Source organism: Anoplopoma fimbria, chromosome 20 (genome assembly GCF_027596085.1).
Source record: "Anoplopoma fimbria isolate UVic2021 breed Golden Eagle Sablefish chromosome 20, Afim_UVic_2022, whole genome shotgun sequence".
NCBI classification, from domain to species: domain Eukaryota; kingdom Metazoa; phylum Chordata; class Actinopteri; order Perciformes; family Anoplopomatidae; genus Anoplopoma; species Anoplopoma fimbria.
Genome location: NC_072468.1, coordinates 17,062,051 through 17,085,383, shown reverse-complemented (window position 1 = coordinate 17,085,383; position 23,333 = coordinate 17,062,051). Strand labels below are relative to the sequence as shown.

The following is a 23,333-nucleotide window of genomic DNA, read 5'->3' as shown; positions in this document are numbered from 1 at the left end:
AAGCTAGACGGAGTGTTGGGGAGCTGGTTGGATGAGATGGAGACAGAGAGTGGTGAAGGAGGAGAGGCCAAAGCGCACAGCCATGTTTTTAAAAGAGCAAGAGATGTGATTTCAACTTTCTTTAGATTCCTCCACTTGGCATACTACACTATAAGTGTGCATTTACTTTGCATTCAGTCACCGAGTCCATCTCTTTTTCCTCCTTTTCCTCCCTCTCTCATAGACAGGGCAGAGAGTGAGGGGAAAGTGGCAATTGAATTTCCTTTCAGTGGTGGAGTGTGGAATAGGAAAAAGTTCATGGCCACAGTGCTAGCCTCTATATCTCTCTCACACACACTCACACACTCACTCACTCACACACACACACACACACACACACACACACACACACACACACACACACACACACACACACACACACACACACACACACAGCCCAAATCCATTCCTCTGCCCGTCCCCCTTCCACACACACTTGTCTCCAAATCCCCTCCGCTCCATTCCTGGAATAAATTATTTATCTTTTCGGTCCGCAGCGTTTTTATTCGTCTCTGTGGTGCGCCTCAACTTGTGTCCCCGTGGAGAGCCCTGATGAATGTGTTGGGCTCACACCCTCTGATCATCCTTGCTCTGAACGCCTTTAGATACACACTGGCTTCTGGCTGCCTCCAATGCACATAAGGACTCTCTCTCTCTCTCTCTCCTTCCCTCACCCTCCTCTCTCCATCCCTCCTCCCTCCCTCTCTCGCTCTCTCTCAGACTCACAAATACACAAAGGGATAATGCAAGCTATAGAATAGATCTGGATCCTTTATCTTTTTCCTTTGCACACGCAAACTCTGCAGAGACAAAAACACTTTTTCTTCCTCCTCTGTGGATCTCGGCTGGCGCTGGTGCTGTTGTTCCTTGTTCAGATTAATGATGACATTTAAGAACACTCAACAATTTCAAATAACATCTATAATTCATCCGGGTACATGCGTTCAACAATGTATGGAATTCAGTCTATATCGCTGAGCTCATGAATATGGAGAAAAGCTGCAAACGAATTATTCTTTCTTATAATTGGAGTCTCAGGACTTGATTACCAGAGCAAAAAGCCTGTCTCTGCGTGTGTGTGTAATGGCATGTGTTAATATCTAGTTTGTGTGTGTTGGGAGGAATTAATGAAGGCAGTTGCACGTTCTCTTGTGCAAAGTTAGCATGTTTGGGGTGCTGCACTGATTGGCATGGCCTGGAACGCTTTCTGGAGCCCCTAACGATGTCGGGATAAGACCTCACCTCCCTCACTGGCGTGCGCTCATTTCCCAACGGGACACAGCTTGACAACACGAGATTGGGATTCGATGAGGATAAGTGAGCGCTCCGTTTCATCCAGGTCAGCGGGGGATTCACTTCTAACTTCTAACACGCCAAAAAAAGCAAACATACACACATGGAAACCACAGCCCCCCTGGCGGCCGGTCCTCCAGTGGTATCAATTAAGGAGCTGGTCCAATCAATGTCTTAGCACAAGCCTGATACTCCACTACAAGGAGATTAAGACTAAGCTTACATCTTAACACAGAGGAGACAGCCACACAAACATGCATACAAAGACCCCCCACTCACAACACATTACACATCACAACACACAGAGATGTTAGCACAACCAGCCTCCCTTTTGTCTGCTGAGCGGTTGTATCTGGCGGCGTTTTTAGCTTTGAGACAACTCCATAAACAGAGGACAATAATGGAATGTGTACTTTTTGTTTCTCACACTGTTATTTTTCTCTCCCCTCTTGTCTCTCCTTTTTGCTAGGCTAAAGTCTGACCTAAATACTTCAGGTTTTTGATGATTGGACCAAAAAACAGAGATCAGAGGCGTCCAGCGGGCTTGTGGTGATAGTGGAGGGGAAGGAGGGAGGCTGAGGATCCGGACGCACTCTCAGAGAAATGCTGCTACTTACCACACTTCATAACTGTAACACAACACGGAGCTCAAACCGCGCTGACTGCTGAATTCATCACCTTAAATCGTACTCAAAGCCTTACCTTTCACCCTGCCGTGAGAGGAAAAAGCTGCTGCGTATCAACTCTGTGCCCCTCCGCCAAGCAACCGTTAATCCAGGCCCGGGAGGGAGGCGTCCATCATTCACACGCTCGGAGGGGACGCCACAGAACCTTTGACCTTGGCTTGTGACCACATCTTGAGATTGGAGAGCCAGTAATGCAGCAATGGCAGGGAGCCCACCAGTTAATGATCTGCTTCTTCCTTTTTTTCCCAGCTTCAGATCTGTACTGCTCACCACCATCGCACCACTGACACATAGCCACACACACACACACACATACACACACACACACACACACACACACACACACACACACACACACACACACACACACACATTGTCTTTCTGTCAAACACACGCACGCGTATGAACACAACCAGAGCAGGAAACATAGAGGTCAAAGAACGCCTCACCAGTTTTTTAAGTGCACCCATTCATTTTTCATTTGATGATGTGAGGGGATGTGATAGGTGTAGGCACCGTGATGAAGTCCCCTCCAATTCCATCACCGCCTGCTCCTCCATCCTGCAGGACACCAAATAAGGACGAGGGGCTTTGACCAGAAGCAGAGTTACAAAATGTTTCACTCAGGTGGAAGAACTGCACTGCTCACTCAGCTGAATTTGAGTCATTGAAAGGATAAAAGGTGAAGAAAGATTGATCCTAGTTTAACAATCACAGCAAGAATAGTTTTCTAACTCGCAAGAATATTTTATATATACTTTTTTTTTTTAATTCTGCATTCCATTCACATTGTCAGCTTTAAGTTTATTAAAACTGCAACTTTTCTGCCAAAAACAACAAAATGTCCATGACCAAAACACTGCATTTCCTTCTGTTGCAATGAATGATAGTCATGAGTACAACCAAGAGTACTGGGGTGCCCTAGTGGCCTGAAGGGTTAGGGTTCGAAACTGGAACTACAACATCCCCAGTATGAGTCCGTCTGGAAACCTTTTTACATTGATACCTGCTGGCTTTCTCACCCTGATGAGGAAAAACACATTTTAATGTTAGGTGCAAGTACAGAAAGGGCGCATTGTTGTCTGAATGCAATCAGCCAGACCACATTTGGAGGAACTATTACCCGATCTCAGCAGGATGCAAATGCAACTTGATCACATTTTTAAACAGCCCCTATTATGCTTTTTTCCGGATGCATATTTTTATCTCAAGTTACAGTTACAACACGTTTACATGCGGTAATGCTCATAATCCGCCTTGTTTTTCTCATCCTGGCTGTCCTGCAGCACATCTTCTGTTAGCTAGCCCGCTCTGTAGTGATTGGTCAACATTTCACATTTCAGAAAACTCTTCCTCTGGAGCTTCAGCTCCATCTCTTTCTTTTGTTGTTTGAGGGCGGGCCAAACTAGCCAGAAGGAGTTTTACGTCACTTCCGTAACATTGTGACCTGATAAAGTTACGGAAGTGAAGGAGAGAAATCAATGGAGCCGTTTCAGGCAGCTCAGGAGCAGTGATTCGGGGGGGGGGGGGGGATCAACTCCTTTTAGGCGTGGACTTCAGGTTTTACACTCTACGGACCTTTTACATGTACAAAAATATATATAACACACTAAAGAAGAGGGGAAAAAAGTGGAAAAGCATAATAGGGCCACTTTAAGAAAAATATAATCCCCAACCAAGTTGAATGGTCACCCAACTATCACTCCTCCTGCTAACATGCAAGCTACCCACCAAAAGCTACAAGTGGCAGTATCAAGCAAGACCGTCAGTGACGCCTTACTAATTTGCATTTTGAGATTGGATCAAGGTTCAGCGAGAATCATGACAATGAGAACGCTTATTAATACCAGGTCCCGATGATCAGATGTGCTTATCCAGATAAAGATCACATGTTTATACCAGATGTAAACAGGGGCTTGGTTTCATCTTTTTCCTCATCTCTCTCCATCATTTCTTGTTATCTCTCTACTGTCGTAGCTCCAGTTAAAGTGTGATATTTATTTATAATTGAAAAAAAAAGACTGCAGACATTTCAAAATATTGTTTCTCTGAATTATTCAGTAACTACAGCTAACTCCATCTCTGACTTTAGTAAAAAAAAATCTACAGTTAACATCTATTTGATCTATTAATCAATCAAGAAACCAATCTTTTGATCAGTTCAATAATTTGAAGGATCAGTGATTCGAGAGCCTCGACAATTCCCACCATGGTTACCAATAACCGACCCTCAAACCACAATTAAATAATCAATCGGAGTAATCAATGACTCAACCAACTGCTGAACACACATCTAAATCACCACCAATCATCATTCAAACAGCGGCAATGTGTGTGCTGTCAGAGCTCTGTGTGTGTTCAGGGAAAATGGAGGCAGAGAAGAGAGAAGCACACCTCGGCTCTCTGAAGTGGCTTTCCTTCTCTAAACACTGATCTGATAAGATAGGAGCAAACCCCACCAGGAATTTGTTTTCCCTGCTCTTTCACTGCGGAGCGGATGATAGCAAAGACACGTGGCGCGACACTTTGGCCTTCAAAGATGCAGTAATATCCTTTTTCCAACAAAAAAAACACTTATTCCTACAAACATCCGACTTTTGTCTTTTGTGCAAAAGGTTACAATCAGCTTTCATTCTCAGGACGTACGAGTTGTTGCAGTAATCACAGGAATTTAGGTTTCAGCTCTGATCGGCAGTGATGGAGACATGACACTTGGTTTGATGCTATGTGACGCTCGTTGAAGTGAATATATAATAAATAACATGTAAAAGGATTTGGACAGTTATTATAGTGTATTAACATAAAAAACATGCAATTACTATGCTCTCCTCAAAGCCACCAGACTCCAGTCAAACAACAGTAATTTTTACCTTGCTGTTTGTCAAAAACTCAATTTATTCAAACTCGACAGAAACAAATAAAAAACTCATCAAAGCCATCTTTGTTACTCTTTGCACCATGTCAACGATCACAGCAATCAGAGAAACTGAACAATTACAGATATAACAAAGAAGTACCCACTGTATTGTTTTCACTGTTTACTAACAGAGTTTTTATGTCTGTACCGAAAGTCTTTGTTTTTAGATTCAAGGCATCTATTGAGGTTTTCAAAACAAAGCTTCAAATGTCTTTCAACATATTTTATGATGTAATTTTCTCAAATAAATGGGAAAAATATAAGTTTGTGTTATTGTGGCTAAATGAATTTATGTTGCTGTTAGATTGCTGCTAGACTGCCCTGTTAATACTCACCTCTCCTTTTTGTGCGGCAAATGGGAGAGCCAGAGTTTTTTAAATGTTTTTTAAATGTTTATGCCAAAAGATATGGATTGAAGGTGAATAATTTGTTAGATAAAAAAATGTGTTGCTGCGTCGCTCAGTTCACACAGTGTGTGTGTGTGTGTGTGTGTGTATGATAGAGAAGGTAGATTGCACACAATGTTTCTATAAGCTATTAATAACTTGTTTGTCAATGTTATGAATGCAGCTTTGAACCAAACTATTTTGGACAGCTCTACCTGTCTTTTGTCGCGTAATGGACGTTGAACATGACACCAAAAAAAGAAACTAGCCTACTGGCAATGGGAAAGCACCAATAGACTGTTTAAGCAGGTTTTCCCATGTTTAAAATCCTGTATGTAGGTCATCAATTTGGTAGACAAAAGGGTATAAGACTCAAGGGTTGGTTATTGGTTTTGGGCTCCGTCACACGGAGAGGTGTAATGAGAAAAATGTTTTAGAGTTGCATGACTCAACCTAGATTGCATCAACAAAAATATGCAGTGGAAGATTGCTGGAAGGAAGCAGCCCCGTCTCTATGATCCATCCCTCCCTTTGTACTTTCCTCCAGATAACTAATCTTTGTACGACATCACATTGGTTTTGTTTTAAGAAAGTGAGAGCCCCCACCCTTGTTCTCTCTGTGCTTAAATACTCATTTCAACTGCTGTTGAGTTGTTCTTTCTCGTGCAGTCTGTTTACACTCTGTATGACTATTGAACCTCTGCGAAAAGTATAAAAAAAGACAAAGTTCTGTTTCATGACCTTCTATATTTCAGCAGTTTAAGACTCAACCAGCGGGCAATAGATTTTCCAACACAGAGGCCAAACATCTGCTTCTCTAATTTGATGAGGAGGCAACAATAAGTGCTTGGCAGCCACAGTCAGCTCTCGCTCACACAAAAGGACAGCGGTGCCGTGACTCAAGGACGGACACGGGCGAGAAATCATGACTGCTTCGATTCCTCTACTCATTGACTAAACACGGATTCAATTAAACCCGGCTGAAGGTCGCGAGGTAATACAATGTAAGCGAGCCTGGCGTTGTGTTTAATGAAAGCTCTCATGGCTCTGGTAATATTTAATCTGATGGACCAGCCTAACTACCCCTGGGTGTCAAGTGTTGAGGGTCCTGTCTGAGGAATATGTCTCAAATTCAAAGACTGATGTCAACAAAGTGTGTTACCTAATGTTGGCAGATGTAAAAAGATGATAAACTGTGTTATTTGTTGTCAACAGAGAGGAAAGAACAGATACAGATCAGAGAGAAAGGGAGAAGGGGGGAGGTGACACAGGTGAGGAGGTAGTAAAGTACAGTGGGCGGGGAGTGGACAGTATGGGAGGGAGAGAAAAAAAGAGATAAGGAGGAAGCAGACGAAGGAATTTGTGAGGAACTCAAAGCAGCGGAGGGCAGTTGAGGGGAAAGGCAAGAGCGCTGAGCAGACTCCAAGGTTACGCATGATAAGTCTGAGGAGGACTTAAACAAAGCACAGAGAGGCAGAGAAAGTGAAAGAAGAGGTAGAGTTGGTAACCGTGGTGAAAGAAAGCAAACAGAAGCTAAGTGAGAAAGAAAAAAAACAAACCACAAGCAGGAAAAGGGCAGTTGAATGAAGTAGAAGAGAAAAGCAGAAGTAACAAGAAAAAGGAGGGAGAGACAGCCGTTAGAAGAAGTCGGGTCCAGGAGATTAATTGACGAAGGGAAACAAAACAGGAGAGACCAGGCTCTAAGCAGAGAGGGAAGAAGTGAGAAAGCAGCAGACACTCATTGACAGAGAGAGGACTGGACTAAACTCCGTGGATTACTGACATCAGCAAAACAAAGGAAGAAGAGCGTCAGAAAAGAGGTCACTGTGGTCGAGCAGCAGCATAGCTTGTCTGAGCCTGTCTACTATGCGACACACACAGCTGAGATAGACAGACTCAGTCCTCTCTGTAACAGCACCATGTTGATGAAAGAGTACCGCATATGTATGCCACTGACTGTTGATGAGGTAAGCATGTTTGTCTTTCCCACGCTCACACACACACACACACACACACACACACACACACACACACACACACACACACACACACACACACACACACACACACACACACACACACACACACACACACGCGCACGCCCTCCGTCAACTTTAAATTGAATGGATAAGAGAGGGGCTTTATTTCCAACGTGAAAGTGTTGTTTTCACTTGTATTCTTGAAAGTGTTAATGTGCTGATAAGAAAAGTGCCAATAGAGCACACAGACCTCCCGCGGCGGCTCTGTGGGAGCTCTGGCACGCTGGGGGGGGGGTAAGCGAGGAACATTCGGCACCACCGACAGGGCCTCGGCCAATCTGATGGAGCCAAAGCAGAACACCTGGCCAGCAGCAACGTAGCGCTGCTGTTGTGTCTAAATTATCTCGCCATCTGTTTACTTCTCTACTAGCCTCGCTCGCTTTGGAGCACCTAGCAGCTGAAAGAAAAGTAGTCGAACTGGTTTACCGCTTTACTAGACCTTAAGTCAAACAAAAGCCTGCAGGTTTATCAACAAAGGGGATCCAGTTAGAGAGAAAAGCTGGTGCAGACGAGGGAGTTTTGCACCAGAGTGCCCTTCAGAGGAAACGTCCTCATCACATCCTGTGCCGTCCCCTCCCCCACTTCAATTCTACCTGTTACCACAACAATGACAGTGACAAATGGCAGTCCAAAATAGGATTTACAGTATCAGTTCAGGGCACACAGAAACTGGCGCTGGCAGCAAATCCTCTTTTCGCCTGAATGTAATGTAAGTTTAAGTGCAGCTTATTTGAGGCAGTATCAAATGGTGACAGTCACCTCAGTCCATTCACAATGTCCTAACCCTTGCTTCATTTTTATAAAAGGGCACGCTGTTGATTTTCAGGTTGGAAATATCCAGAAGTACTTTTGTAACATAATACAGCTAAGCATGTGTTAAGGAATGTTCACTATTGTGTTCTGCCCGTGGAAAGGCTGGCAGGTGGCGGCTGCAGTTCAGGTGGCAGACTGGGTTAGAAGGGTTGCACAGTATCAAATGCCAAATCCATCCCATCCTCCAACCTGTTCAAGACTCCTGGCAGATTTACAGCTGTGCCATACTCTTTCCATACTTTTGCTTTGGAGCCGAGCACACAATCAAATACAAATATTTAGATAAGGGTGTCACATTGTCATTGTCAGTGAACAGATCCAGGTTTACATAACAATTTGCTCTTAGCATTTAATCACTGGAAAAAAGTTGCCATGAGCTCTACTTTAATCTTAAATTCTTTCATGTTCAGTTGCGGTCATACTGGCACTATCTGTACAGTCTCCGCCCCGCAATGATGAGCTATATTTACACTCTGGAATTTATGACTAATTCACAGCTTGTAAACTATCCTCGGCTTTTTTTTTTTTTTTTTTTTTTTAATAGATGCCAAAAGTCTGTCAACATATAACTCATCACAGCCAGTCAGAGTGCATAATAATAATAATAATCATGATTTAAGGAAACGAGTCTTCCAACTTCCTGCTTAGATAAGTTTTCTTAAAAAAGCCAAAGAGATTCAAAACCTGTGAAGGAGGAGCTTGCTACTCTGCAGTCTGTTACTCTAAAGACGGTGTAAAAACTCCCATCGCTGTGATTAATTAAATCCCACGGATAGCCAATAAGTAAATATTGAATGTTGACATTCCACCGTAATTGGAACAAGGAGGAGGAGTGCCACGTTGATGTCAGCAGAGTACATTGAAGGATAGCAAACTGAGGTCTGCCCACCTCTTTCTCTCTTCCTCCCCATCTTTCTCCCTTTCTACTTTTGATTAAAATAATGCTTTAGTGGCACACCAATATAGGGCAACAAAATTAATTACATTACAGCGGCCACAGCAGAACAGTTTAGGGGCTTGCAGTATCATTTTATTGCTTTAAAAAAACAAAGTTCCCCAACGTGAATTGCAATTAAAAAGCAAACCCAATGCTGTACATGGAAACAATGTTAAGGAGGAAAAGACAGTGAGCAGCAATCGGTGCAGAAACTGAAGTATCATTGTGGAAATTATTCTAAAGGAAAGCGTGAATCTGTCAGGTTGAGATCATGGAGGAGGCTGCTCCGGATGCCCAAAGGCCTGTTAGAGACCTTTAGACTCTCTAACAGAAAATAGTCCCACCTCATCAGCATCGAGCACAAACTGGGGCTGCAGCAGAGAACAAAGTCTCCCTCCCCCCCTCTTAGTTTAGACTCCCATGCATTTACCCAACCAAATTCATTTTTTTATGTCAGATATGGTAACTTGAGGGGAATCTTTATACACAGCAAAAGACTGTTTAAAAAAACCAAAGAGCAAATAACAAAGCGTGCTCCTTAGCAGCACAGAGTAAGTGCCTGTCGAGACAAAATCGGACTCAGCAACTATGGCTGAACCTGCTGCCAGGAGTTTTTTTTCTGTCCCACAAGCTACTTCCTCCTAGTGGCTGATGGTTATTATAATTTCCTCGATGGAGCGTGCATTTCATTGATTAGTAGTAGTAGTGGTATTACTGTATTGATTTGTTATTGAAGTCCTCACAATTCCTTATTGCATTGTGGCTACCAATGAGGACAATTTTCTTTAATCTCTCAATTTAAATCCATCTGAATTGTCATTTTATCATTTGGATCACAATTTTGTCTCAAAGGGCTTTAAAACCATATGTCATGCTTTATCCTTAAAGTAAAGATGAATGCTTTTCAAACGCTCTTAGTTCACATCCACGGTGATATTGATCACCTATCTAACAACATTTGTAAAAAACAAAAACTTTATTTCCTCCTGTAAAGCAAAATAGGAGCTTACACAGCTTTTAGCGACAAGGGAGCTGTTTGAGTAACCACAGACCTCTGAGGATCCATATCGCACATTCTAATCAAATGTGAAGGATTTGATTTAAATCCCTCATGTAACTGTACACCGTTCAAATATTTAGTTTCACTGGGGAATACGTCACAGTCACACTTAGAGAACTGGTACTAATAGATGAGGTATTGTATAGTTTTTAATGGCAGGGTATTGCGTTACCTTTCTAGTATCAGCAACACTACCCCATACGAGTATCTCCACTAATGGCTCGAGAACTACCTTTGCAAATGTGCACCATATTTTCATCGCAAGCCAATCAGACAAGATTGTGGCTGTTTTTGGATGAGGGCTTAAACAGATAGGCCCTAAAACTGAGCCTGTCAGTCAGAGGGGGAATGCAAGTGTAGTCAGTATGAAAAAAAAAGTTTTTTTGCACCTTAAAGCTTGTAAATGTGTTCCAATAGAAAAGCAAAAAAAAAACAAGTGTGAACCTGCAAATGAGCATGATAAGCCCCCTTTAATCACTCTGGTTTGATTAAGAAAAACTCCTGATAGACTTTTGATTGGGGGGGAAAGGAAGAAGCCTCGGGAGGATCAACATAGGACAGGCAGACATGCAATAGATGTATGTAAAGAGAAGAGAGAAATAACAATAAAATAAAGTTGTGTACAAGCTTCAAAAGTTAAATCAAGACTTTAAAACTGCTGTGGCCACAACAAAGATTAACCTATGGGATAATGCTGAATGTTCAAATGTAGCGTAACAGTAAGTGGAGACGAGTCCTCCTGTAATGTTACTGAACTCTAATATTAGGGCCCTATGATTCCTTCACAATCTCTTTTATTGCCAATTAATTCATCTTTGCATTTGTACGATGAACAGGGTGCAAATTTCTTCAAATGCTTCTTGTAGTTTCCTTCATCCATGCTACAATCAACAAACACGTAATCAATGAAACAGACACTGCAGTCAAAAACTGTCTCTTTGGATTGTTTTGGATGTTTTTTGCTTTGTGCTTCACGTTTTTCTCACCACAGTTTTTCTCTCTTCCCCCCCCCATCCTCACCTCCATACACCTCATCCTAAACCTCTCCCCTCGGGCTCCAGTACAGGATTGGCCAGCTGTACATGATCAGTAAGCACAGCTGCGAGCAGAGTGGAGGGGGAGAAGGGGTGGAGGTGGTGACGAATGAGTCAGATACTCACCCCCAGCACGGCCCCGGACAGCTGACAGAGAAGCGAATCTACCTCAGCAGGTAGAGTGCACCCCAATCACGTTGCCGTACTAATGAGGCACTAAAACTAATAAGTGGTGATTTGCAGTCGGAGCCTTATATGCTCGAGTTGTCAGCTCTGTCATTATGATAACGGATTGTGTTCGATCTTTGATCTCTCACTTCACTGCAAAGCTTTACGCTGTATGGATCCACATGGCAGGTATCACTACTTACAAGCAATAAAACAGCATTTCAACACAGTAACGCACTGCAGTGTAACCTGCTAACATCCAAAGTCCAAGTCCCCACAGCCTGAAACAAGCTGAGGCCTATACTGCGTGGTTACAGTAGACCTGTTATTGTGCCGTGAGCTCATCTTACAGTAAACCCTTCAAGTGTTCTGAAGTACAGACTCTCGGCTGAGAAAAACACGTCACCCTGGTGGTCATAAAAACGTATCTCCGTTGGCAGTTTGAGACATCAGAGGGTGTTCACACAAAAAGGAAAAACTCTCAGATAGAAGTTAATTTAATCAAACGGTGGACAATTAACTTTAACGGCCGAAGCATTTATATACAGTGTAAAAACACGTAATGTTTTAAAGCACACTATAATATCATGTAAGTAGTTATGAGGACATTTTTAAGTGTTTTTTAAAGAACCATTTTTTGGAAATGCAATTAATTGCTTTATGGCGGTTAGATCAACACAGTTAGATCAACACAGTACCACTCTTAGGTCTGTACGCTGGATATGTAGCTTGAGCCTGCAGCCGGTTAGCTTAGCAGAAAGATTGAAAACAGCCAGTCTGACTGTAAATGTACCAAAGGCCAGTTAACAGCACGTCAAAAGCTCGCTAAACAACATGTCATATCTCACCTATAAGAGATTTGTTCCTATCACGTTTTTTTCCACCGATGCAGGTTGCTGATCCTGGATATTCTATATCTGCCAATACACGGCCGATACCAACCGTCTTTCGGTTTTGTAGTAGCAGCTGGTATATACAAGATTCCAGAATTTGTTTTCATCACTGTCCAGGAAACCATACAGAGAAATACTTTAAACAGTCCCAAAGTCTGTATAAACTGTCAAAAAATATAATTTACATCCATAGTGGGCATTGGCATAGAAAGCACACTTCCAATAATCAGGGATCAAATATTTGTAAATATACTTCCTTTTGATGAAATTATGTATTATAAGCCATTTAAAGCTAGTGTTAGGAAGTTGAAAAGGTCATATTTCCCTCTCTAATATCTATTTTCTATTGCTATGAAAATAAAAACAAACCCTGACATGATGATACTGTTATAATTTACCTTTGACCAAATACTCATGTTTACTAAATAGAGCTTGAAAGCATCAGAAATGTGACTCAATGTAACCTCTGTTTACATTAGTTGTCAGCTTAATTATTTAAGTATTGATCTTCGCTTACTGCTACAGTCATCAAAGTAAACAAGTAAGTATGTGAGAGATGTCAGGACTAAAATGTTGCAATTATTGCTCAGCTACAGAAATTTGAGGCTTTTCATGAATCTGTTGTCCCTGTTACTGTGCTGAAAAGAAGTGTTATCTTTGCGTTGTGTTCAGGCCGACAGTCCATTAATCAATGAATTGTGATTACTGTGAAAACGTCAGACTAAAAAAACAACCAGGATTCTCTTTTAACTCTAAATTCGTTCCCTAACCCTGAGCTAACCTCACTCATTACCCTAATGTAACCTCAACTCTTATTCTAATCACCACTATAAACCCAAGGCCTAATCCTAAAATAAACTCTTACAGAAGTAAGGAAATGTTCTCACTGTGGAGGATTTTCCTAATCTTTTCTGTGCTTGTGGGACATTTGGACCTCATTAGTAAAGATATGCTGGAACACACACACACACACACACACACACACACACACACACACGCACACACAACACATACATAAGTACAGTGAGTGCAAAATGTATTTTACTTCAATCATGTTCTGACATGTGACGTTAAAGCTACAGTGACAATTCATCACCACAGGTGTAATTGGGAGTGAGTCATAAAAGGAACGCTGTGGTGAGAGTAGCCTACAGGTAATCTGGCTAGAAATGGACCAGAAAACACTTAGGATCTCTCTTTCTCTCTCCATAATCTCTATCTCCAACTATTCCCCTCTTTCACTCTCTGACTATGATTCTTATTTCTTCCCTTTTGCCTTCAGTAAGCTACCATCCTGGGCCAAAACATTTGTCCCGCGGTTCTTCTATGTGACAGAAAAGGCCTGGAACTTCTACCCGTACACCATCACAGGTGTGAATTTTTGTGTTTGATTGCCTTTGTTTGTGTTAAACATCAGGTTACTTTCACCTCAATGCATTATACAAAACTTATTTACTTTTAACAGCTGGTTCCGTCAAATATTCATCACTATGTGTGCATGTATTCCCCCGTGGTAACTTGCATGTGTGTGAGAACACTTGCATGCTCATGCATGTATGAGTAACTAATGCTGTTTCTCTCTTTTCCATATTGAACGTCCCTGGTGCTGCAGAGTACTCAGTAAGTATTCTCACACATCATTTACTGTACATGAATGCAACAGAGCTCCTCTCTTTCCGGTATCAGTGGATCTAATCTGCAGCCTGCTTCCACTCTCTCTATCTCTGCCCTCAACCCCTTTTTCCTCCATTTTTACCTCTCGTCACCCCGTAGGTATCATTCCTCCCCAAGTTCAGCATCCGCATTGAGACGAGATTCGAGAACAACAACGGCGATAACAGCAATGTGAGTATGAGAGGGAGCGAGAGGTTGAGAAAGATGGAGTGATTATGGGAGAGAGGGGGAGGAGAAAGACAAGGGGGAAAGAGAGAAATTGCAATTTTCTCTGCAGCAGAAAGAAAATGGTCATCACATTGATGTGCCCATTACAAGGAACACAAGCAAAGCACAAAATGCAGTATTGGCAAATCTATTAACCAGACATGCAGCGGTGGTGAGCAAGGCTGCCATGCTGCATTCTGTCCGAGGCGAACACGCATAAACACACCCACACACCCCCACACACACACACACACACACACACACACACACACACACACACACACACACAAGTTCAGTAACAACTGCAACTCTGTCTGAGCCTTGTGTCTGCGCTCTGTAATCAAGGAAAAACAGTCGAGGAACAAGAACCAACGTGTCAAATATATGGAGATCTACAGTTCTGCTTGTGGAGAAAAATGTGGTGAATCTTGTTTCATGTCACACAGTTACAGGTTACATAAGTTTATTCCAAACAAACACGAATTCATAAAGTCGTGCATGATTTATGCATATCATTAAATAAGCCAAGTTAGGTACTGGAGAACAAGTTTGAGGTAATTTTACTTTACTAGAGTCATTTCTTTTCATGCTATTATATGTCAACTATATTACAATGGGAAATTTGCAGTTTTTAATCCTACTTTATTAGTTACTTCTTTGCAAATTAGTTATTACATACAAAATAAATGAAGGGCTTATAAAATATGACGCTTTTAGCAGTTTATAAAATTAGAGCTACAATATTTAGTCTATTTTGATCAGCTTTTACGTCCTTTTGAAACATTTCATGTTTCCAGGTTCTCAAATATGAGGACTTGCTCTTTGTCCTCGTCATTATCATAATTACCTCATTCTATTTTTTTCCAGTTTGTTTTGTCCAGCTATTGGTTGGATGGACCGTTAGCTGCTAGCTGCCGAGGGCAAAAGCTTTTTATCTAGTATAGCACTTTTAAGTAACATTTTCAGTGCAAGACTTTCTCTTCTTATGGAGTATTTTAACAGTGTGGCATTAGTACTTTAACACTGCAGAAGCTTTCTATATCTCTGTATGAATATCTAAAGTAAACAGGGGGACAATGACGAGGAAACGGCAAGAGCATCATGCCCTGAGCACATTGTAAAAGGCAACAAAAGCATCCAGCTAATGTAACTCATTCCATGGGAGGGAGCAAGACCTTGGGTAGACACAGACCAACAACAGCACCACAGGAGCGTAGCGGGCTTTTATCTAACAGCAGGTTTTCCTTATTTGTTAGTTTTCAACTGTGCAATGAAGAACTTCAGCAGGGCATTAGAAAACATTTTAACCAAGGTCAGATAAAAAGAGCAGCCCTCCTCTCTGCCTTGCATTCCTCATTTTCTCTCAAGGAAAAGTGTATTCTGCTCTCATAACTCTTGTTTTCTCTCCTCTTTTTAATATCTCTCATTCGTCCTTGCCCCCCCCTCCTCTTCTGAGTGTTCTCTCCCATTTGCTCCATTGTGATTTGCTCCAAGGGCCTCAGGGTGGGATATAGTGAGGGGTGTTATGGAGTGTGACCTCAGTTTTCTACACAGTTACTCATCTACTCTCATCCCCCCTCTCCACTGAGTGAGTGACTGTATGCGTTTGTGAGTACGAGTGGAGTGTGTGTGTGAGTGTGTGTCTGCTCCTATTATACTGTATGACCTCCCCCATCTGTTTGGATTTTAGGTGTTTGGGGACACGCCGACCCCAGCGGAGAATGTGAGTATCCTGGATATCCTGAGTGACCCCATTCCTGAAAAGCACTACAAAGAGTCCGAGGTACGTACTGTTCTGTTACACGCACATAAACGTAAATGTGATCAGCCACATGATGGCAAAAACAAATGACCATGTTTAGACAGAACTATATTCATTATATCGTTCTAATTTTCAGATTCATACTTGCATTTGGGGTGTCGGCTAGAGCAGGTTCACATGCTTTTGACATTCAAGAAAAACTTATTTTCCCCAAACTGTCTGCCTGAAAATACTTTTATTTATTTACCCTCCGTCTGAAACACGTTTTAGTTCATCTCTTTAAGCCCTCCACCCCCCGGTGTGCTCTGATTGGTCCGCATTGAAGGGTCTTTCACTTCAGTGCCGCCACTGTCTTGACAGCGGCACAAGGGCCAAGGACTCACTGTGTGTGTGTCAGAGTTCAGCGGCACTTCTACCTTGAATTATAACCAAAGCAGTTTCTAAACCAAAAGCTTTACACGGCAAACATTCCAGCAAGACTCGGACTCCTGAATCGGGGAAAAATTAACAATTTCTGCAATCAAGATTACAGCATTCCCTGAAGTTTTGACCCGGTAAATAATCCAATTTATATCTCTCTTTCACATAATGTTGGCTTAGTATTTATGCATAAACTCTGTCAACCGTAAATATACACTCTTGTTTTGTCTTTTCAGGTACATCTGTGAGAAATGACCAATAGTGTTCAGAGAAGAAATAAAAAGATAAGGAAGAACAGTGGGTCACTGTTTAGCCAGAAGAAGAAGAAGAAAACATTTACAGTTAGGAGACAAGGAGGTAACATTTTAGCATGTAGCTACATGTAGCATAGGATGGAATGAAAACACAAAGACTATCTGGCTGTGGTGATGGAAAATACACTGTGAAACAATGATCAGGTGATCATTTCTTGGAAAGACACCTGATATATGTAAGAAGTAATTATGACTGTAGAAGCTGTCAGCATTTGTTTATACTATGTCTGACCAGTTAAACTTGATGGTGACACACCAACATGCAGGAATGGACTTTTTTCTGCACCTTGTCAAAAGAAGTGAAAGAGAATGTACTGCTCTTATATAGAAACTGCTCACTAACTATAGTATCAGCAGCTGCTGAGAACTAATTAGACTTTAAACTTAAAAAGTTTTTACTTGACAGTTTAACTTTATTTTGTTCAGTGAAATATTTGTCAAAGCTGCAGATTATCAGTTTGAAACACTTTCAAAATACTGTAGAGAATATATAATAATTCATAACGCCATCTGTCAACATTTTAATAAAGTTTGACTGTGAAACAATGTGTGGCTTACAGTCTAGATGTTTTTTACCCTTCTACATGCATGAAATCGAATGATCTACCTACAACGTAATTGCATAAAGCCTTGTGAAATAACATGTTCTATTTTTCTAAGATCCTCACCTTTAAATTTAAAAATAACAAAAAACCCTCCTTGAAAATATACCACTTCATTTATTGACGATGAAATTGAAATATAAATCTGGTACACAAAATGCAAAAAGTAGCAAAAGCTAAAACTGACCAGGTTGTGTCCACCATCAGAGTAACTGGTTTCCAGTATCCCAACGTTGTGTCAGCTGGTAATGGAACCCTCAGGTCAGTGGACAACCGGACACGTCTTCCTGTGGATACCAAGACTTTTCTAAAGCTGCTTCTCCTCTTACGGTTTCTCATACTGTAGAGAGAGTCTGGTGGATTCAGGTCATTTAGATGGCCTGTAAATCATGGCAGATTCATTATTAGATAGTACTGTTATGTAATATTAATATCAAAAGCTATTACAATAGGCACATTACACACTAGAGCTTGAGTCTTTATAAATAATGGTGTGTTTGCAATGAACAACTTGCTGGTCTTAATAAAAAAAACTGCGTTCATCTGTACAATAAGTTGCAAAAACAAACATATTCTGTCACAGCCCTTCATCATTACTTGCAGAGCATTTTTTACAGCATGGTTTGCTACAGAACAAGGCAATAGTGGTGTAAATCCCTTAATTCTCACATGAAAAAACTATGGAATCCACAAAGTCTTCCTTTTCTAACTCTCTCCCCCTGTTCCCTGTTATCACGTAAACCCACTTACCTGGATTGCTTCGAATTTGCAAGCAAACGGGTAACATGTTTGGTGGTTGGTGACATTCATCTTCAGCGGTTGGGGAAAATAAGTTTTGAGCGGATATTGTTGAAATGAAAGCTTATGTATCTGACGGCTTGGTGCATGGCTGTATTGCTATGTGCCAATCACCCTTAGACGAGCACACAGATTGACTGACACGGTGAAAACGTAAAATCACAAACACTTTCGTAATGTGTATTATCACACTTCCCTCTTATGGGCTCTGTTGGGCAACAATCTGCTTGCACCTCCACACACATATAACACACACACACACACACACACACACACACACACACACACACACACACACACACACACACACACACACACACACACACACACACACACAGCCTCACAGGGCCACAGTTTCTGCAGACTCAGCAACTAACGTATAGATCCACTGTTTACTCTGTGCAGGATCTGAGTCTCTGGCAGTCAAGTAAAACTGGCCGAGGGCCTCTGGAGGAAGGCTGGAGAGACAACCACCAGCCCATTATGTGCTCCTATAAGAGGGTGCAGTGCAGCTTCGAGGTGTACGGCTTACAGACCAGGACTGAGGAGTTCATACACAGAGTGAGACAAAGTTTTGTTGTTCCCCCCCCCCCCCCCCCTCATGTCTTTTCCCTGTGCAGATGTAAAGAGGGCTGGATCAAGACAAGATATGCAATTAATGTTACGAGCCCATATAGGTGTAATACAAGGTGCCAAAATTTGAATTTATAGGTAATTGGATTTAATAAAGCGCTGTGCTTCTTTCAGGCAATGTTCTCTGCCTGTTGGAGTCTTTATACATCTACAGTATTATTATTATTATTATGGACTGGTTATTTGTTTTTCAAATGTGCCATGTGTTGCATTTTGACACAAACAAATCATTATGACATTCATTTCCAGACATTAGTATAATCACCAGGACCTTCGCCAAGAAGCTCTTAGCCTCAGTTGACCTCAGTTTTATGTATTACAATATTAGATCAGATTTATTGGGAAAATTACTCTACTGTTTTATACAACAAAACAAATATAAGGCCCTTTGTTCTTCTGGCGTAAACAAAGCAAAAGTTTTCACAGAAAAAGCTGGTATACGAAATTAAAGAGCTATATTCTTTTTTTTTTTTAAATCACTTTCGATCTGACGGCTGTATTCTCCACAATAAATTCAATTCAATTCAATTCAGTTTATTTTGTATAGCCCAGAATCACAAATTACAAATTTGCCTCAGATTTACAATCTGTGCACATGCGACATCCTCTGTCCTTCCCTCACATCGGCACAGGAAAAACTCCCCTAAAAACCCCTTTAACAGGGAGAAAAAAGGAAGAAACCTAAAACAAAGGAGGGATCCTTCTCCCAGGATGGACAGAATGCAATAATGTCATGTGTACAGAATGAACAATAACAGTTCTTAAAGCAAAAGCAATTCAACTAAAAGAAAAAACAAAAGCACTAAGAACAAAACTAGAAACGCCCAGTTCCCAACATTGTTACTGCACAAAGAGTTCGTTTATGGGAATGTGGTTTTAGTTTTGATACAGGCAAGCGCAAATAATACTTCTGAGATAAGTTTCCATTTATCTAAGATAAGTTATCCCTTATCTTAATCATGAGCGAATTCATTTCAAGTAGTGACATAAAGATATGACAATTATTCATGATAATGACGTACTTAAACTTACTGCTGAATGTCGCATTTCCGACCCATAACTGCACTGTAGCATATTTATAACTACATTTTCTTTTACCTGCCATGTGTTTGCTTTTGGTATTATTTCAGACCATCCAGGACATTCTTCTGGTTGGCCACAGGCAAGCAGTAACGTGGATAGATGAATGGCACGGTGAGTCACAATGTACAATTTTACATATTACAGACACTCAAAGATAAAACTCAACAGAACAAAGCAGTTTTACTTAGTTGTAATCTTAAATATACACTTTTGAAATGTAATACATATTACATGCTCCATTCTGATGCTGTGTTTGTGTATTTTGCTTTCCCCACAGGGCTGAGTATTGAGGAGGTGAGAGAGTACGAGCAAACGATGCAAGAGAAGACCAACAATAAAGTAAAATCCACAGGTGAGGTTGCAGCTCCTGACCTGCACTGTACAGAAATACCACAGAGGATGGGAGGGAGGACAGAAGGGGGGGGGTTAAGGGAGAGGAGAGAGACTACAGCTGGATGTGACACCAGCGAAGGGAGATAGAGAGATGTGTAGAATATGAAAAGAGCAGTAAGTTGGAAATGCAGATTTGTGCTGCGCGGTAATTATTCTTGCATTTAATTTCAGCAAAGTAAGCAGCGGATTCAGAAGTAGAGGAAATGTTGTTAGATCACTAGGAATTTAGAATCAATCTAACCGGTACTTTGTAATTATTTTGCCCAACATGTTATCCGTTGCTGCCAACAGACCACAAAATAGTATGAATGGATAACTCTGTAATGCTAACATGCTTGAACTGAGGGCTGGTTGCACCATTACAGCCTTAGCTGTGCCCTACAAGTATCCAGATGGCTGGTGCACATCTGTGGGAGAAGAAAAAAAAAAAAAAAAAAAAGGAGAGGGAAGAGCAGTCAGGACGGCATTTGACTACACATAGAGCAGTGAGGAGGGAGAGACGGGAGGGTGTGTGCCCAGAAAAAGGACGACAGAACAACAGATGTACGGGGGGAGAAGAGTGAATGCTGGCTCATGAAGTGATAATGCCACTGCGTCGGTCTGATAAACAGTGTAATGCAGCCACCTGCTGAACTCTCCCCATCACCAGCCCGCTCAACATAAATAACAAGCCATTGCAGCACTTAGCTGCAAATGTCAGCCCTGGTGGGGGTCTGTGTCTGGGCCTACGTGAGAGTGTGTGTGTGTGTGTGTGTGTGTTTTTGCATGTATGTGTGTGTGTGTGTGTGTGTGTGTGTGTGTGTGTGTGTATGTGGTCACCCTGCCCCCTGCTGGTTAGTGTGGTGAACCTCAGCTGGATGTGAGCGATATCAAAGGTAGAATTCTCAGTATGGCCTGTAGCTTCATGCTGCCTTTGCTCTCTCTCTCTCTCTCTCTCTCTCTCTGTGTGTGTGTGTGTGTGTGTGTGTGTGTGTGTGTGTGTGTGTGTGTGTGTGTGTGTGTGTGTGTGTGTGTGTGTGTGTGTGTGTGTGATGATGAGAGACATCAAGCTGCAACAAATCTGCAGTCATTGCTCAACCTGCTGCAGCTCGCTGCACCGCCATGACCCCCTACAGGCCAAACGTCGCCACTGTGTTTACGTGTGCACAGCCCAAATGATAGTTTTCATTTCATTCATCTGCCATAATAAAAAGTAAATGGATGTCATTTACACTGGAGTCTAATAAAAAGTCAGGAGTGTGGGTTGAATACCAATAAGGGATTTAACTAATGGGAATCTAAGTGAACGACACAGATCTTGAGTACACTTAAATAAATTGGAAACTCAAACAGTTGTCCCTCTGTTTCTCATCTTCTCGGTGTCTCTTTTGCTTTTCTTGCTCTTTTATCTCTGTACCGTCGTTCCTTTCATGTCATGTGTATCTAATTCTTTCTCCATCTCTCAGTCTGTCAATTTCAATTTGCTTTAATGGCATAAACGTGAAAAGCATCTTGTTGTCAAGGCAAATGGAAGAGAATCGAAGATAAAAGAAAACAGGAACAATTTTAAAATATCCCCCTCTCTCTCTCTCTCTCTCTCTATCCAACTCTCCCTCTCAGCCTCACCCACAGTACAACAGCGTCCTGTGTTCTCTCGCTCCATCTCGGTGACGGACGAGCGTTCCCTGAAGAAGATGGGAGTGACGAATGCGACCATGTCTGACCCCACCGCCTCCTCTGTGCCCCACAGTCCCATTCGCCTCAACTCCACCCCTGAATGACGCCTTACACACATTCACTGTACAGCGCATACACACAGGAACCAATGTTCCAACGGATGTCTGTCAAATATAAGGCTACAGCTAACAGCTGTTTTAGAATAGCTTAGCATAGAGGCAGGGTCCAGTAGGTAACTGCTAGCCTGTCCAAAGATAACATAATCCATTTACCAGCAATTCAAAAGATCATTTTTAAAATGTTACATCTTGTTTGATTAATCCGTACAAAAACCAAAGTATGAAAATGAAAATTCAGTTTCAGGGGTTGATGTAACCGACAATGTTACATTACATTACATTACATTACAGTCATTTAGCAGACGCTTTTATCCAAAGCGACTTACAATCAGTAGTATATTACATATCATTCACCCATTCACACACTGATGACAGGCTACCATGCAAGGTGCCACCATCAGACTCTACCTAACATTCATGCAACATCCAGTCCACACCGGGGGGGTAAGCAGTCAATGTTATAGATCTCCTCCCTCCACCTCAGCCAATGGGTCAGACCAGGTGTATTGACTGAGAGCAACGAGGCGTTGTATTGGTTCCTTGATCACTTAGCTCAGCAATGCAAATGGGTCAAGCCAAGGCTAAACCTCAACTATGACTCAATCATATGACCATTTATAAGACTATTAGCTTAATCTTTTATGTACATAAACAGGAGAACGGGTTTTCATCATAAGGGATCAATTATTTGCAATGATGAAATGTGTTTGTCCTTATTTGTTAAACCTTTTAGTTTCAAGAAGTATCAAGTGGAAGATGTATGCGGAAATTACACTGTATAGTCTTTTGTAATGGATTTTTATCAATAAATACAATTTCTATCCAACGAGAGAGTCTACTGGTGTCTTGATATCTGCCTAGATAAGCGAAAAAATAGACTCACTGCACACATTATCAGCCATGTTTGATCAGTATTGACCTGTAAAGATGGACCAGCTGCTCTCCCATCGTAGCACTCACATATAATCTACTCACCAATTTCACACTTGTGTGCCATGTGGAACCGGCTCCAGCAGCAGTGGACATGAAAAGAGGCAGCCACTCGGTCCAGCCTGGTTTGGCTCTGTGGCTCATGGCAGATTTCTCTCTCTGCAAAGACAACGGAGAGGAGGATAATGAATGTTTAACAGATGCAGGGTTGCGGGTTGGGCGTGTGTGCATGTCTGTCATCGCTGTATCGTTTTATTGTTCAGGACTTCAGGACAAAAGCCCAGGCTTGTCACGAAGACACTCGGAGGTTCCTGTGACTGACAGACATGGCGGATTGCTTCAAATGGGGCACTAAATAGCTCGCATTATGGGGCTCATTATGGCCCCTTTTATCCATACAAATCAAGAGCCAGCAGGACAATTTGTTATTAACTTCCCTGACAAAAGGGCTCGCATCCACATACACACACACAAACA

At 41.8% G+C, this 23,333-nt stretch overlaps 1 protein-coding gene across 1 annotated transcript; it reads left to right on the top strand.

Annotated features, from left to right (window-relative positions):
- The first annotated feature begins 6,696 nt into the window (after positions 1-6,696).
- pitpnc1b (phosphatidylinositol transfer protein cytoplasmic 1b) lies at positions 6,697-22,741 on the top strand. Its single transcript, XM_054621752.1, has 10 exons — positions 6,697-7,288; positions 11,232-11,380; positions 13,548-13,636; positions 13,878-13,885; positions 14,039-14,110; positions 15,837-15,929; positions 18,448-18,603; positions 19,806-19,869; positions 20,036-20,110; positions 21,751-22,741. Exons 1-10 carry the CDS (start codon positions 7,241-7,243, stop codon positions 21,909-21,911), a joined length of 915 nt encoding a protein of 304 aa, XP_054477727.1. The 5' UTR covers positions 6,697-7,240; the 3' UTR covers positions 21,912-22,741.
- Positions 22,742-23,333: the final 592 nt, after the last annotated feature.

Excerpts from the sequence above, each read along its gene's own strand:
- pitpnc1b (XM_054621752.1), top strand. The coding sequence starts at position 7,241 with ATGTTGATGAAAGAGTACCGCATATGTATGCCACTGACTGTTGATGAG. Across the intron at positions 11,381-13,547 it reads AAGCGAATCTACCTCAGCAG|TAAGCTACCATCCTGGGCCA; the intron begins GTAGAGTGCACC and ends TTTTGCCTTCAG. Across the intron at positions 15,930-18,447 it reads AGCACTACAAAGAGTCCGAG|GATCTGAGTCTCTGGCAGTC; the intron begins GTACGTACTGTT and ends TACTCTGTGCAG.